We start from the raw sequence: 15,031 nt of genomic DNA, 5'->3' as shown, positions 1-15,031 counted from the left end.
ACCAGAAACAAAATAAACGTTTCTGAAGAATACATTTTTGCAGTGTTTGTTTTTTTAACAAATAAAATTTGAAGAAGTTTTTCAAGGGATATTGAGGATGAACAGAAGTTGGCCTGTATCAGCTATTGCATTCTAATGACGAAGGGTCTGATTTCATTGAAAACTGAGCCTTTATAACCTAGAAAAAGCAAAAAACTAAGAAATACTGGTGTCAATGTCACAGTTTGTTTTCACAACCAAACTGCCATGACATCAAGTATGTTTTTTGTTTGCAGATGTCTCAGGCCAGACAGCACTGCCACTCACATTAGCTAATGATCACGGGGCCCATACTTCTTTTGACATCATCATCAATGCAACAAGTCTGAATCAAGCGGCAATAAAAAATGCACCACATTCACCTCTAAATTTCTCAGACTAAATATGTCTGGCTGCAGAACGGAAGTCAGCCGAGCCACAAAAGGTGAAAAAATCAAATTTTCTTAGAAACAAAAACAGGACGGGGTCGTCCTCAAAGCAATCAGAAATCTTTCAGCACTCACCCTGAAGACATGACCAGCATTACGTTACTGGAGGTGATGCCTGGCAGTCACCACTAGGATTCATGTAGCTGTCAATGCTGAGATGAGCATACTAAATGATACCCATCTAGTGCGAAAGCACTCATGCGCTCACCAACGTCAAACAAGAATCTTGTCAACTACCGATCTTTCTTTCTAGTGCCATCGCCTGGCAACAGCAACGCTGCTCACCCGAGCTTACCTGAGTTACTCGGGTAAACTCGGGTAGTGACCCGGTTAAGCTCGAATAAGTTTGGAGAAGTGTCGCACAAGCTGCAGCCAATGGGAAGAAGCTCGGGTGAGTTCGGAGGTATGTTGCGCAGCTGTGCGAGAAGTTACTGGTAAGAGCGACATGGGTTGCACAACCCCTACCAGTGCCGTAGTATCTTTAGTGGGTTAATGCACATATATGCAGAATTGGTCATTCTCTACTTAATATTCATAGATGGCAGTCATCGTACCACTACCATCAAATGACACCCCACTTAACGTCTGCGCCACCGCACTGGTAGTGGCACGAGGACTCACTGTCATCTACGAATGTTAAGTAGAGAGTGACCAATTCTGCATATATGTGCATTAATCCACTAAAGATACCATGTTGTACCCTTAAGGCGGAGCTTGGGTGTCCCATCCAATTAAAGAATGGACACTTGCTTTCGCATTTCTGCTCAGTTTAACTGCATTAAATTCCTACCACTTTTTTATTTTATCACCAACCAAGCTCCAATTACTCTCATCTTGCATCAGCTACAATAACTCCAATCTGCCAAATTTTTTCGTCACAACAATCCATTCATTTGGCTCTCTACAGTTATATGGAACTTATAAAGAAAATGTAAACTGAATAAATTGTACAGAAGAGCTTTTTCTCTTATTTGAGTGCAGAAAAGCAGGACATACAATTATTTTTTTTTTGTCTGTTTTGGAAAATAAAGCTTTAAATAACACCTTACAGTATAAGTGCTGGGATGAGCACCTTTAGGCAAACCTGACGATAACGATGATTCTGCTAGCAAACCCCCTGCAACATGTGATGAGCATTAATAACCCGCATCAAGCCAGAGATTACAACCCAGTGGAGCCAGAGGTGGCACTAGTCCAGATCCTTAGCGCAAAAGTGAAGCACACGTCACTGCAGAAGTGTCATCAATATTGCAATAATAATCGCTTGCACCGAAAGGGGAGGTACAATAGCAATTGTCTCACTTCTCAGTAACCACCTCAACTATGCCAGGAGGAAAGGGAGTGAAAGAAGGAGAGAGAGAGAGAGAGGAGCGCTAGTGGAGGGCTCCAGAACAATTTGACCACCTGGGGATCTTTAAAGGTGAACTGAAGAGGAATCTGAACTCGTCTTTTTGCCGTGGGAACTCGATCTACACATTCCGAGAATTCTTAGAAACTGCAACTTATTGCCCTGTGTGGCCGATTTTCCTAATTAAATCGCATTAACATGCGGCTCCCGCCTTTATTTTTTTAATTCTCCCCCTACGGTGGGCGGAGTCGACCAATGCGTGGAGCGCCTTTCAGCCAGCTCCGTGGGGGCTTTGCTTTCGCTTTATTTAGTTTTTTAGGTTTCCATGAATAAATAGTTTCATTCGCAGATAATATAGCCGCAAAATAAGCCCGCAGAAATAAAAATACGAGCAGACTATTTTCTTCTACGGACTACTACGTATTACTCCGCCGATGGCAGAGCGGCAAGCCGCCACAGGACTGGGTGAAAGGCACTCTACGCGTTGGTCGACTCCGCCCACCGTACTGGGAGAATTAAAAAAAAAAGGCGGGAGCCGGACGTTAATTCGATTTAATTAGGGAAATCGGCCAAACAGGGCAATAAGTCGAGGTTTCTAAGAATGCTCGGAACGTGTAGATCGAGTTCCCGCGGCAAAGAGGCGAGTTCAGATTCCTCTTCACTGCACCTTTAACGTGCACTAAGATCACTCATCACATGATATGTGAGAGAAGGGAGCAAAAAAAAGGAAGGAAGAAAGAGGCACCATAGTAGAGGACTCATTTCAACCACCTAGGGATTTTTTGACGCACACCGACATAGCACAGCACACAAAAATCTTAAGCGTTCTGCCTCTATTGAAATGCATTCACTGTGGTCAGGATGCAGTCAGTGCAGTCACCTTTGCAGCAACAACCTGTAAGCGCACTATGCATGAAGAAATACGCATGGTGATAGTACAATCTTACAGCTAGAGGGCCTTTAATTACAGCAAAGCTCAAACTTCCAGCTCTATCGCCTTCAAAGCAAAGTAAAACTTCATTTCTGTAAAACATGCACACTTTTAAAAGTAGTACACTCCAGTTAGTTACTGACACATGCATCACTAATGAAGTGAGGTTAAAGAGGCTCTAAGGACTAACTGAAGTTGACCTGTATCAATAGATTAACATGCCCTAACGAAAGAAAGCTATCCTCACTGAAAATGGAACTTTGTGAGCTAGCTCTGAGGCTAAACCACATTAGCATTCGCGCGGAACAGTGATCATGGAGTCCCTTTCAGCCATGCCGTCACAATGAGTCTGAAGAAAAATAAATGTGCCATTTTTAAATACAACTTTCTTACCAATAAATGCATCTTTGCCAGCCAAACAAGCATCAATAAAGTCACAAAGAGCCAGAAAAACGATTTTTATTGAGGAAAAAAGATGGAATGGTATTCTCCTCAATGTCGGTTTAAAAGGCTAACGTGAGCAGCATTCAACTTACACCATGCGGTTTGTGGAAACAGATCACCAAACCATGCAATAAGAAGATAAGTTCTGAGCATTCCATTCATTTCTAAGTTTTAGAAAGGGCAAATCTGATGAAAATATCAAGTACTCTGAGTGCAATACTGGCCAAGTGCTTTTTCTTCCACATGCAAAGCCACATTCAGAGTTTGTGAATCATTTTAGTTCAATTTGTTCCCTGCAGTTCCTCTCAGCTAGCTAACCAGTCTACAACACTCACTTGGGTGTCTGATAACCAAAATGCAAGCATAGGAAGCCAACGAGAACATGAGCAATGTGACAATCAGGGACAAAGAGTTCAGGTCAGTAAAGAACTCGCCATGTGAAATTTTGGCAATGCCATTCACAAATTAGCCATGCAAATTTTCAGACATGCCCACACACACACACACACACACACATACAATCCTTCTTTCCAGTAGAAAGAGCACTTGTGCAAGCTGACGTGCAGTGCAATAACATATGACTCAGATAACTCGGCAACATACACAACAAACCTCCTTCTCAAGACACCCATGTCGAAGGAAAGAGTTTGTACACCAAGAGCGATTCAATTTCTTGCATGAAACACCATCTGGACAATGCATGCATGACAACATGAAGACGACGACAGTGGATATGTTTTGCACGATCCTCACCGCCGCAATCCCAAATGCAGGCTTGAGCGCAAGCATGTATAAACAAGTTTTTCTGAAACGAAATCATGCTAGAAAAAGAGGCCACCTGTTTCTCGATGTAGACCTGCCCGGAGAAATGATGCGCTGGTCTCCTTCCTCGAAGCTCAGCAGTGAGAAGAACAGATTCAAAACGTACTTATGACAAAAAAGGTCACAGAAAGTTATTACAAAGATATAGATTTCGATTGTTATGGACAAATTAAATACCGTGTATAGAGCTGAACAGTTCAGCTGACCTACTAGTTGCTGAGCCCACAACACCTGCCCTGTTAGCACATGTGTACTGACGAAGAAAATCTTTTTCTCGTTCATGTGATTGCAAAAAAATTGTTCAGACACCAGTGTCAATGGTAGTTAAAACCTTGCTTGCGAAATATATGCTGCAAAACAAAGTCTTTAAATTTGCTAATACAATAATAGGAGAAGAAAGCAAATATTTTGAGATATATTGTGGTGTTTGTTCTTTTCTCATGCTTCGACTCTTTGCGCTGTTTTTTCCAAGATATTCATCCAATTTCAGACACTCTGCGGGCTTTTAATAAGCCCAGTTGCCCTGCGAGGTGCACTGATAGGTGGTTGTAGTTCTGGCTTGCCTCATAATGGTGAAGAATGCATTACCTGCAAATATCCTCAAAAGATCCGCCGGCGGATATCCGAGATGGATATCTGTCGGCAGTCTAAATAATTATAATTGTACCTCCGTCGGAGGTCCGTGCGAGAGCCGTTGGACGTCGGCGGATCTCCCACGGATATCCGTACATCCAGTAAAGGACATACTTCGGACATCCGATGAATGTACACTGGTTGATTGGGATGGACAAAGAGTTTGAAGTGCACCAGAGAACCTCATTAAAATTTAGCCGTCAAAATATTCTTTGGCAACCTTTTCTACACCGTAAATGCAGAAAAAGAAAGGAAGAAAAATATTTCTTGAATGTATTTCTTCTCCATTGCAGTTCATTGAATATGCAGTGCGTAACGGCAAAAACAAAGAGCTGGAAAAAGACTAAAAAAAAAGGGCAGTGCTCCAACACTCACCCCGTGTTTTCTGGGTCGATGCTGGAGAAAATCCCGGATTCCCAAATGGGCACAACAGCAGCAGACACGGGCTGATCCGCCATCTCGTCGTCAGCTGTGGCTGCATCCTTAAACTGTGGCACACGGTTTCGCCTGAAATGAAGAATAAATTTTTAAACAATATGATGCATCAGATATATACTGGCATACCATGAGAAGAAACTGCACGGCACTTTGAGGACATGTTTGGTACAATGAAAATTTGCGGAACTGAAATGTCCCCACAGGCAATCATTTTGATGATCCCGAACATGTTTCAAGCATTCGCATGATTCCAGAAGGAATTTAATTGACACTGCTGAAAACAATGCGCAAGAAATTTTGACTTTGCGCTCCTGATAAGCCGCAGTAATTTTCTGCTAAGCCCATTTGCTTCTATGGCTGGCAGTTCGCCGGCCGTTACGGCAGAGGACAAAGTTGCAGTGACCAGCATTCTGCTAGCAACTCAGAGTTCGGCCATTTTTGATAACGTTTCATAGCTGGTACCAGGTATAGCTTGTTTCCAATTTGCTTAGTGTTTTATCCATTAAATGGACATAGCTGTCCACTGTGCGATGTGGAGGTACTTTTCTCAAAAAGCAAGAAGTTTGTGTTCCTATGTTTCAGTGAAATCGAGGATTGATGGCAGACGAAAGTCCTTGAACTTTGTGTTTGACAGCCTTGCTGAGAGTGACCTCTGCAATGTTGAGGATAAGCCTTTAGATGAGTGGTATTAACCAAATTCTGACAGTGGTAGTGATGAATACAAATTGTGTTGAGCATAAGATAAGTTGGACTGTTCATACTTCACATGCCTGTATGTTTCAAGGCATTCATTAAATGCAGATCTTATTAAGAGCCCTGATGCAGCAGAAAGCTATGAACAAAATAAAACAAGGTTTGTATTTCTGTGACTTATTTAGTGGAATTTATCACAATTTTATACAGTGTCCCATGCAGACAACCGGCAAAGAAATTGCGCCGCAAAGAATACCAGGCAGGAATAGCCAACGAAGGCACGGTAGCAAATGGGTTAACTTCTGCATTCCCTTGTTAAAACTGCGCAAGTTCACCTAGGCTTTCATGCATTTTTATTTTGAACAAATACATGTTCAGTGGTAAAAGCTTTTAACTTCAACAGACAGAATAGCATCTCTCTAGATGAAATTCTCACCACATTTTTTCTGAAAACAGGCCCTCCCTTGACCTCTTCCTGATGAGTCTGAGTGAGGCAAATGCAACAGCTGATACGTAGTGCACAAGCCAACGTTGTATGTAGAGCAGGCTGATAAAAATTTTATAATTGCTTTTGCTTAAGCATAACTAGGTTTAGTTGATGGTTTATGGGGGTTTGACGTCCCAAAGTGACTTGAAGGGCTCCGGAAATTTCAACTACCTGGGGTTGTTCAGCATGCACTGACATGGCACAGTGCATGGGCCTCTAGAATTTCATCTGCATTGAAATTTGACCACCGCGGCCAGGGTAGAACTCTCGCCTTTTGAGTCAGCAGCCAAGCCCCATAGCCACTGAGCCACCGCAGCGGCTAACCACAGCTAGAGATCCTTTGAATAATCACAAGAAGAAAGCCAGTCACAGCTGCAATGTGCACAGTGTGGAATTATGCACACAGAGCTGAACATTTTCAAACAATTCTAGACTGTGCCATAACTAGGAACCAATGCCGTCTAGGGATCATTGCATTTTTAAAGACATATAATCGCCAAGTGCTTATGTCAGTTGAACCATCACCAGGTATTTGCCTTAGTTTGCAGGGCACAGTTTGCCTGAGAGGAGGGTTTCACTTGACATCATCTGCAAGGGGCGCTGCTAGCAACTGGTGCGACATGCACCACGTTCATGGTCACTTTCACGGATGCCACAGCCAGTCACAGCAGTTAGCCCCTTATGGTCTGTGAGCCACAATAGTGCTTCGCGTTTTGCCGCAGACATTCTATGCCCAACCTGCAAAGGCATGCAACTCAGTGCATAACCTGCGTGGACTGGAAACGCCGCTCTGTGTATACTTTCTTCTACTCTGCCCTGTTCGTTTGCGCTGTTCAATCATCATGAATTGTTACCAACTCGCCCAATCTGCAGTTCTCCATAAGTGACCTATGCGAAGGGTACATACATATTAGGCTAGCAAACCTGCGTCACATTTAGTTTAACAAAGTAAATCAGGGGTTAAATTTTTTCTCTTCCTTGCCTCGAGATACACAGATACTATGTGACTACCATTGTGCGGAGTCACTGTTGGAGGTGGACTTAAATTTCATCTTAACCAATGATTACATGGAAGAGTTTGTTTTAAGTGGATTTTTAACGCAATAGTGTTAAAAGTCCCATTCATCAGAAAATCCGATGTCAGTTTTGCGAGTGAAAAACATGGGCATGGTTCTGACAGGTGGTCTGCAGAGAGACACCTAGGAGGCAGGCAGGCCACCTAGGTCATGTGACCTTGTGACGTAATCACAACCAGCGGGAAGCCAGCCAAACGCTTTCACATTGTTAATCTTATCCGAGAATCCATCCCACCCAACCAAGTTCATCTTAATAAGAGCCAACTGTGTTTTCCTAAGCTTTCAAGTCTCATACAAAATTCATCTTACACCATGTAACTAGGGATAAAAATTAAAGGTGCACGAATGTTAAAATGTTCGAATAGTAGTCAAATATGAATATGGAGGAAAAGTGTCTACGAATATCGAATATTTGTTCAGTGAAAAAGTGGCAAAATAAAAATAAATTGCCAAACATTGCTTACACTGTTTACTTCAGAACCGCGCATGGAATTAGCAAAAACAATACTAAAGAAATCTGCAACTGCATAGAAATGTAAGCTGTTTGACTAGAACAGCATAAAGTGTGCAGTGTGTAATCCTGCCACACATGACGGTGGACAATGACCCCCAGAAAATAAGCTCAATGAGTTGATATATGCCAACAAAAATAACGTGTCGTGTAGCTGGTAGTAGGGCTAAAGAGATTGGGCAGTTAGGACCTTTGCAAAAACAAAATAGCATAAAAGCGCACTTGACTCGTGGTGAAAAAACTAGTGAAAACTGTCATGCAAGAAAATCAAATGCTCGACATGTTCGGTAAGTAAATGTTCTTTACGCACAGACACAATACCCCCTGCAACTGAAAAATCTCTTTCACTTTAAAGGGAAGCTGAAACGGTTTTTGAGAATTCGAGGTTATTCAAGATAAACCATGCAAAGTATTTTTGCACTAGCATTTAAAATGGCGACATAATCATCGATTAAAACCACGACGATGTTTAGGCTTCTCCTCACTACGTTGGAGGAGTGCGGGGAAACTCTGCAATGACGTCATTGTTGCTGAAATTTCAAATGTCCGCTGCTTACGCCTGCATGCTGCTGTGCGTCGTCAGATGGCGCCAAACAATGCATCGTGAGCTTCACCTTCGATGGCGTCGGTTTTCTTCCATGGAACAACCGTTTCTTCGCTGGAAACGTAGGGCCGTCATATGTGACGTCATTATCGGGGCCTCTGCCCGTCGCTGTGCACTTCAGAGAAGCCTGAACGCCGTCAACGACTTTATTCGGCGATTACGCCACCATTTTAAATGCTAGAGCAAAACGACTTCGCAGGCTTTACCTGCACGTTTTGCACATTCGGCAACCTTAAACTCATCGAATTCTAAAACCGCTTCAGTAGCCCTTTAAACAGAAGTAGAAGGGATAGCCAAGTGCTGCATGTACAGTTCGCTCAAATGCAGGTTACTTGAAGTGACCAGCTGGTACCATTTACAATGGTCCTTGCCCCTCCCCAGCGCAGCATCTCCTGTGTAAGCTGCTATTTCTTTGTCACCGCCAGATTCCAACTGCATTTGCTGCTTGTTCATGACCAGATAACCGAAAGCACTCCCCACGCGGGATGCCACCAAATGGCACGACGTTGGTGGTGACTTGACAGCATCTTCACTGGGTTCCACTTCAACCACCTGAAGTTCTCTTGCCACAAGATCCTTGAGCCATATCGTATGGTCAGATGCATAATGAACTGCAGCTTTGAACTGTGGGTCTAAGAGCATTGCCATACAGGTCACTCCATCAAATAAGTACTCAGCAAACAAGCCTTGAGAGACTTCGAAGGCTTTTAGCAAAACTACTGTTGCTGTCTGTAGCTTCAAGACAGCGTATCATCCCGGAAAAAACTGGAATCTGGCATGAAAGTGAGGGGCATTTTTCAGTGCTTCAAATCACAGTTGCTTCATACAGTGGCCTGAGTGACTCCACAAATTCAGTTGCATCTCTCCACTACGAAAAGTCCAAATGATCAACAGTTGTGTGAGGGGAGGCAAGCTAAACTATGAAGGCTTTCCTCTGAGCTTAAGCAACAGCGAAAGCATGAGGAACTGAATGTTCCATCTTGTCTTAAAGGTGCAGTGAAGAGGAATCTGAACTCGTCGTTTTGCCGCGGGAACTCAATCTACTCGTTCCGAGCATTCTTAGAAACCTTGATTTATTGCCCTGTGTGGCCATTTTCCCTAATTGAATTGAATTAACGTTCGGCTCCCGCCTTTTTTTTTTAATTCTCCCTGTACGGTGGGCGGAGTCGACCAACACGTGAAGTGCCTTTCACCCAGTCCTGTGGCGGCTTGCCACTCTGCCATCAGCGGAGTAATACGTAGCAATCCGTAGAAGCAAAAAATCTGCACCTATTTTTATTTCTGTGGGCTTATTTTGCGGTTATATCATCTGCGAATAAAACTATTTATTCACGGAAACCTAAAATCAAAATAAAGCGAAAGCAAAGCCTCCACGGAGCTGGCTGAAAGGCACTTCACGCGTTGGTCGACTCCGCCCACCGTACAGGGGTATTTCCCATTTGACACATACTCCAATAAAGCGGTAATGTTATTAGATGAATGAGCTTTAGGCGTAAGGTGTGTGTTTAAGGTGAACGGTGTCATCTCAAACTACGGAGTGAGAAAGTGACAAGTTATGCTTAAAAAGCTCTTGTTAGCACATGAACTCCAAACTTCACTGGTGAAGGTGAAAGTGCCTGCGCCAACTTCAACAGCATTACGGAGCTCGACTCTCACCTTTGTTCTTGCGTCATTATACAGAAGTGGGCCAAGCATGCTATAGTTTTGAATGAGACGGCAAGGTATATCTACACCACATCTTTCATTAGTGCTCTGAAGCTGCTGTCTTCATGATCCTATATGGCTGAAGATCAAAACAAACATCTCTGGAACATTTAGATGAAGTGCATTTTCTTTCTTTTCAGGCAGAGGCTGATGTTTATGAGCTAAAGCACACAGCATTGGTCGAGTCTTCAAAAACACTTTCACGGCTCTTCTCTAGTAGTCTGCCATTAGCGATGGATGCTGCTTAAGATGATTTTGAAGTGTCACAGTCATTCCAGTCGGCGTTTCTAGAACAATGTTTTCACAACTGACACTGCACCCTTAATGACGAGGGTCATGAGTCAAACTCGCAAAGAAGTCTCTTTCCACATTCTTCTCCGACTGGCATCATAGCTCGTCACTGGCAGCCAACATCCTGGTTGCACGCATTCAACTCGGATGGATGGCAAGGCAAACTGCTATAGAAACAGCATCACAGGCACAGCAAGCATGGCTTTTAATCAACAATGCAAGCCACTTGCATTTTGGGTTCGGTAGACTAGGGTGCTGTAGTTTAGGCAGATTAGGATTCAGTAATTTAGGATGACGACAGTGGTACATAATGCTGTTGCAGCCATTTCCTTTTCTATCAGGTGATTACAGCCTACCGAATCAAGCCATTAAAAATTCAAAAGAAATCAGAAACAAAGAAAGAAGTGGGTCAGGAAGTCCTAGTTCACTACTATCCTTCCGGCCCGTCTGCCAGCAGGCTTCAAGATAGCACTTCATGGTTTCCACTACATTCATGTTGGCCGCATGCCTCAGCCCAAGTGACATCACAAGCATCTCCATGGGTGTCATGCATAGAGCTAACAGAGTCGTAGGCACTCGTGAGGATGGCGTTGCTGATGTAGTCGCAGGTGTGGGCCGTAAGTTGAGGCAGTCGATGATGACATGTTGTATTGCCTCCTCAGTCACATCTCATCTGAGGCATTGAATATCTAGTTCCTCTGTATATCTGACCTGGAGTGATTTCGTTCGCAGCAACCAACTCCTTGCCTCACAAAGAAGTCCACTTCCCCGGGAGTTGTCGTGCATGGTTTCCTTGCTGATGTTCTTCAAACTTCAGTACAGCGTGAGTCAGCGATGGCTTTTTCAGTGCTGCACCATGCCATCTGTTTTCTTCTGTTAATTTGACTTTCTTCCATAGTTCCCTGGCCCATGCGAGCTCCAGGACTTCAGTGAATATGGCTTGTTGCACACCATACCGCTCTCCTAGTCTCCATGTTTTTGAGTTTTCATTTAGCGTTTGTCTAACGCAGAGTAGTGCACTTATACACTTCCCTGGCTCATCTGCCGTCAGACAGTGCACCCTGTCGATGCTCAAAAGAAAGCTTGGTGATGTTCTTTTGTGCCTTGAAAAACGACCATCTTATGCAGCCTTGGACTCCTTTATTGTGACTCCCCTGTGAACTCGTAAAGCCAGCCGCCCCACGTCGCATTGATGAGACTCGAAAGCTTGTCGTATCCCCAACAAGGCACACAGCACGGTGTTGCCGAAGGTTAGTCCGGGCATCACCACCCAAGTTTCCAGAGCACCCTCACTGTGTCGAATGGTTGAACGCCCATAGCATTCTAGATGTTATATATGCTCGCTTCTTCACTGCTTTCGCATGTAGTTGAACTTCATAATCGCGTATGTAGTGTCAGTCGCTAGTAATTTCCACAGCAAGGTAGGTGTACCTGTAGTCCACCCTATGGCTTTGCTTTGCAGCTGTAGCGGCGGTTCTCTGTCGTTAAGCTTCCTCCATAGTCCTCCATGAGTGCCAACTTAAGGCTATCCCCCGTGGCGATGCAGCTTTTGCATCGCCACAGAGAACTGATATTCACGCGGAGGCAAGGCGAAAAGAGAGAATGCTTTGTGAAGCCCACACTTTTGGTCACTATCACAGACCACTTTGATAAATATAAAAATTTCGACTGTTTCCCAGGCATTTCTGTGTGATACTCGGATAAGTCACCAGGGCACTGCAGTCTCTTCAGGATAGAATTGACGAAAGTCTGCAATATTAAGTCTCTGCCAAACATCTGAAGACGTTCAAACATTTGGAAACTTCGAATAATCGAAAGTTTTTTAACATCAAATTTTCGATGCATCAAGCAGCAGTGATTCTGAGAATAAGACCACACCGTCGGGTTATGACTCGAGTGATGAAACTCCACAACCTCAGCACAGAACGTCAGCAGCTGTTCGCCCCTAAGTTTTGTTTTCCGCTTTTTGTCTTTTTGTTCATTCCTGAAGCCAGTTCACGCATCACATTGATGCCATGAATGATAATTCTGGTTTATGTAGTGTCTCAGCATCATATGGGCAGATTTACTTCCATACACCGAAAGAAGAATAGACCACTCGCACAGCAGAAATCCAGGCATCGACCGAGGATTGACGCTGCGTAATATCCCGAGGCGGCTCACAAAACCTGTGGACATCCTCCGACTGGTTCCAAATCTTCCAAAGCATCTTCCAATATTGTAAAACCAAAGTATTCTGCAGTCTTTTCAAGTATATTATTATCATTTTTCATTTCATGCGAGTTAATCGTCACAAATGTTATAGTGGATATACTTTTTGTGTTCAGAAAATTTCTTCAGATTCTTAAAAAAACATTCTTAGCTAAAAAGCAGATTTACCAACCTATATTTTCATGTATTATAAAAACAATTAACTGAAGGACACACTGAAAATAGACTTTTTATTGCAGTGTCATAAAACATTTTGTACATTTTCATACTTTTAGCAGCCACTTTTTAAACAAATTTGAAACATTTTGTTTGTTCTAGAATAGATTTTTTCCCCAAGAGATGTTATCTAGCCAAAGCAATTTTTTTTCTTAATTTTCAACTTTTCTTTGCCTGGCGATTTTTTGCAAAATATTCACATCAAATATTTGTATTAGAATGAATGTCTTCAGAAAGCACATTCTAATTCCATCATTTTCATGTGATGTGCACTTTTTTACACCTCAAATATTTTTTCAGAAAAAATTCTGTACGAGACTTATCAAAAACAGCCATTTTTCACAAGAGGTAACGAAAGAGAGAAAATGTCCTTGATTTCAATAAACTGATCAATGTGTACTCAATACCAAGTAACCCGAGAACCCAGCAGCAGCTATAACATTGTGTTAAACAATTGATGAAAACAATGAGAATAATTTTTCATCAATTGTTTAACACAATGTAATAGCTGCTGCTGGGTTCTCGGGTTACGTGGTATTGAGTACACATTGACCAGTTTATTGAAATCAAGGACATTTTAACTCTTTCATTACCTCTTGTGCAAAAAAAAAACAATCAGAATAAAATCCCTGCCGCGGTGGCTCAATGGTTACGGCGCTCGGCTGCTGGCCCGAAAGACGCGGGTTCGATCCCGGCTGCAGCGGTCGAATTTCAATGGAGGCGAAATTCTAGAGGCCCATGTGCTGTGCGATGTCAGTGCACATTAGAGAACCCCAGGTGGTCGAAATTTCCGGAGCCCTCCACTACGGCGTCCCTCATAGCCTGAGTCACTTTGGGACGTTAACCACAATAAAACCAAACCAATGAGAATAAAAGGAAACCATATTGCACAAGCAGCACCCCTCCAGCCCCTTATCCTCTTCTATACTTTTACCCGCCTCACACTCCTTTGCAGCATGGACACCTACGCTGTGGCAGGATTTGGGCACTGGTTTCATTAAAAGCTATTGTTGTGATGAAATAAAATCAGCTGGGTAGTTGGCGCTGATCAGCCTTGTGAACATACTTTAGTCATCCCAATTTTTTGAACCATTTTGCTTCTTCAGAAACATTGAAAGAAATTCACCGGTAGCCAGGGTGGTGGCGATGATGGCCCGGAGAGCCAGCTGCTTTGGAGGCACCACGTTCAGAGGCACCACGATGTGGCTTGGTGCATGGAGTTGGGGACGGTGTCACGACCGGCAGAGGAGACGCCAAGGGCGGTGGCGTGACGCTTCGACTGCCAGGGGGCCGTCCATGTTGAAACATGCCCTGAAGAAACTCCTGAAAGCTGATCTTCCCATCTTGGTCAGAGTCCAGAGTGTGGAACAACTGACCAATCATCTGCAAAGAAAGAAGGCAACGAACCGGCATTCTTAAGATGTGTTTGCTGCTTCATCGTTTGAATTCACAAAAATGCTAAATCCAGCCTGTTTCAGGAGCCAGAATCTCAATGAATGAAGAAGCAGTGATTACATGGTTTTTTCAAGCCTCACATGACCTGGTTTGGTTTGGTTTATAGGGTTTAATGTCCCAAAGCGACTCAGGCTATGAGAGACGCCGTAGTGGAGGGCTCCGGAAATTTCGACCACCTGGGGTTCTTTAACGTGCACTGACATCGCACAGTACACAGGCCTCTAGAATTTCTCCTCCAAAGAAATTCAACCGCCGCGCCCGGGATCGAACCCGCGTCTTTCGGGTCAGCAGCCGAGCACCATAACCGCTGAGCCACCGCGGCGGTGTTCACGTGACCTCTACAATCCTTTGACATCACAGTGCTGTTGAAAGTGAAACCAAAACAGCACGAGAGAAAATTTTACTTTGAAATTATTTAGCTGTTGTAGGCAAATACCATGCAGTGATCCAAGCACACTAATGTCTTAAGTGTCATTGAAAATAAAAAAACATGCAACCAAAATTATGTGTCTACACTTCTTTAACGTGTGTAAAAGACAACAGCGAAAACTGTGACATCTCTAACCCTGAGGTGTGTTCGTTTATGACAATGTGGATGTTTCACACTTATCAGGAAAATGTAGTTCATACCATGTGAATCTCCCCTTTCATCTTGTTTTTTGCACTCTTTTTCATTCAGGATGTACTTGTTTATTTTCTA

At 43.4% G+C, this 15,031-nt stretch overlaps 1 protein-coding gene across 8 annotated transcripts in view; it reads right to left on the bottom strand.

Moving 5' to 3' along the window:
- LOC149332751 (ninein-like protein) overlaps nucleotides 1-15,031 on the bottom strand; it is a 554,277-nt gene that overhangs the window by 413,475 nt on the left and 125,771 nt on the right. For all 8 annotated transcript variants that reach the window (XM_089558330.1, XM_089558331.1, XM_089558332.1 and 5 more), the window contains exons 6-7: nucleotides 14,003-14,259; nucleotides 5,021-5,152 (exon numbers count right to left, since the gene is read on the bottom strand). In XM_089558330.1, the coding sequence (XP_089414456.1) occupies nucleotides 5,021-5,152; nucleotides 14,003-14,259 (389 nt within the window). The remainder of the gene's footprint in view (nucleotides 1-5,020; nucleotides 5,153-14,002; nucleotides 14,260-15,031) is intronic.

Source organism: Amblyomma mixtum, chromosome 8 (genome assembly GCF_055824585.1).
Source record: "Amblyomma mixtum isolate Tamu chromosome 8, ASM5582458v1, whole genome shotgun sequence".
Taxonomy (NCBI): Eukaryota; Metazoa; Arthropoda; class Arachnida; order Ixodida; family Ixodidae; genus Amblyomma; species Amblyomma mixtum.
The sequence above is the reverse complement of the archived record's forward strand: the minus strand, read 5'-3'. Positions and strand labels throughout refer to the sequence as shown.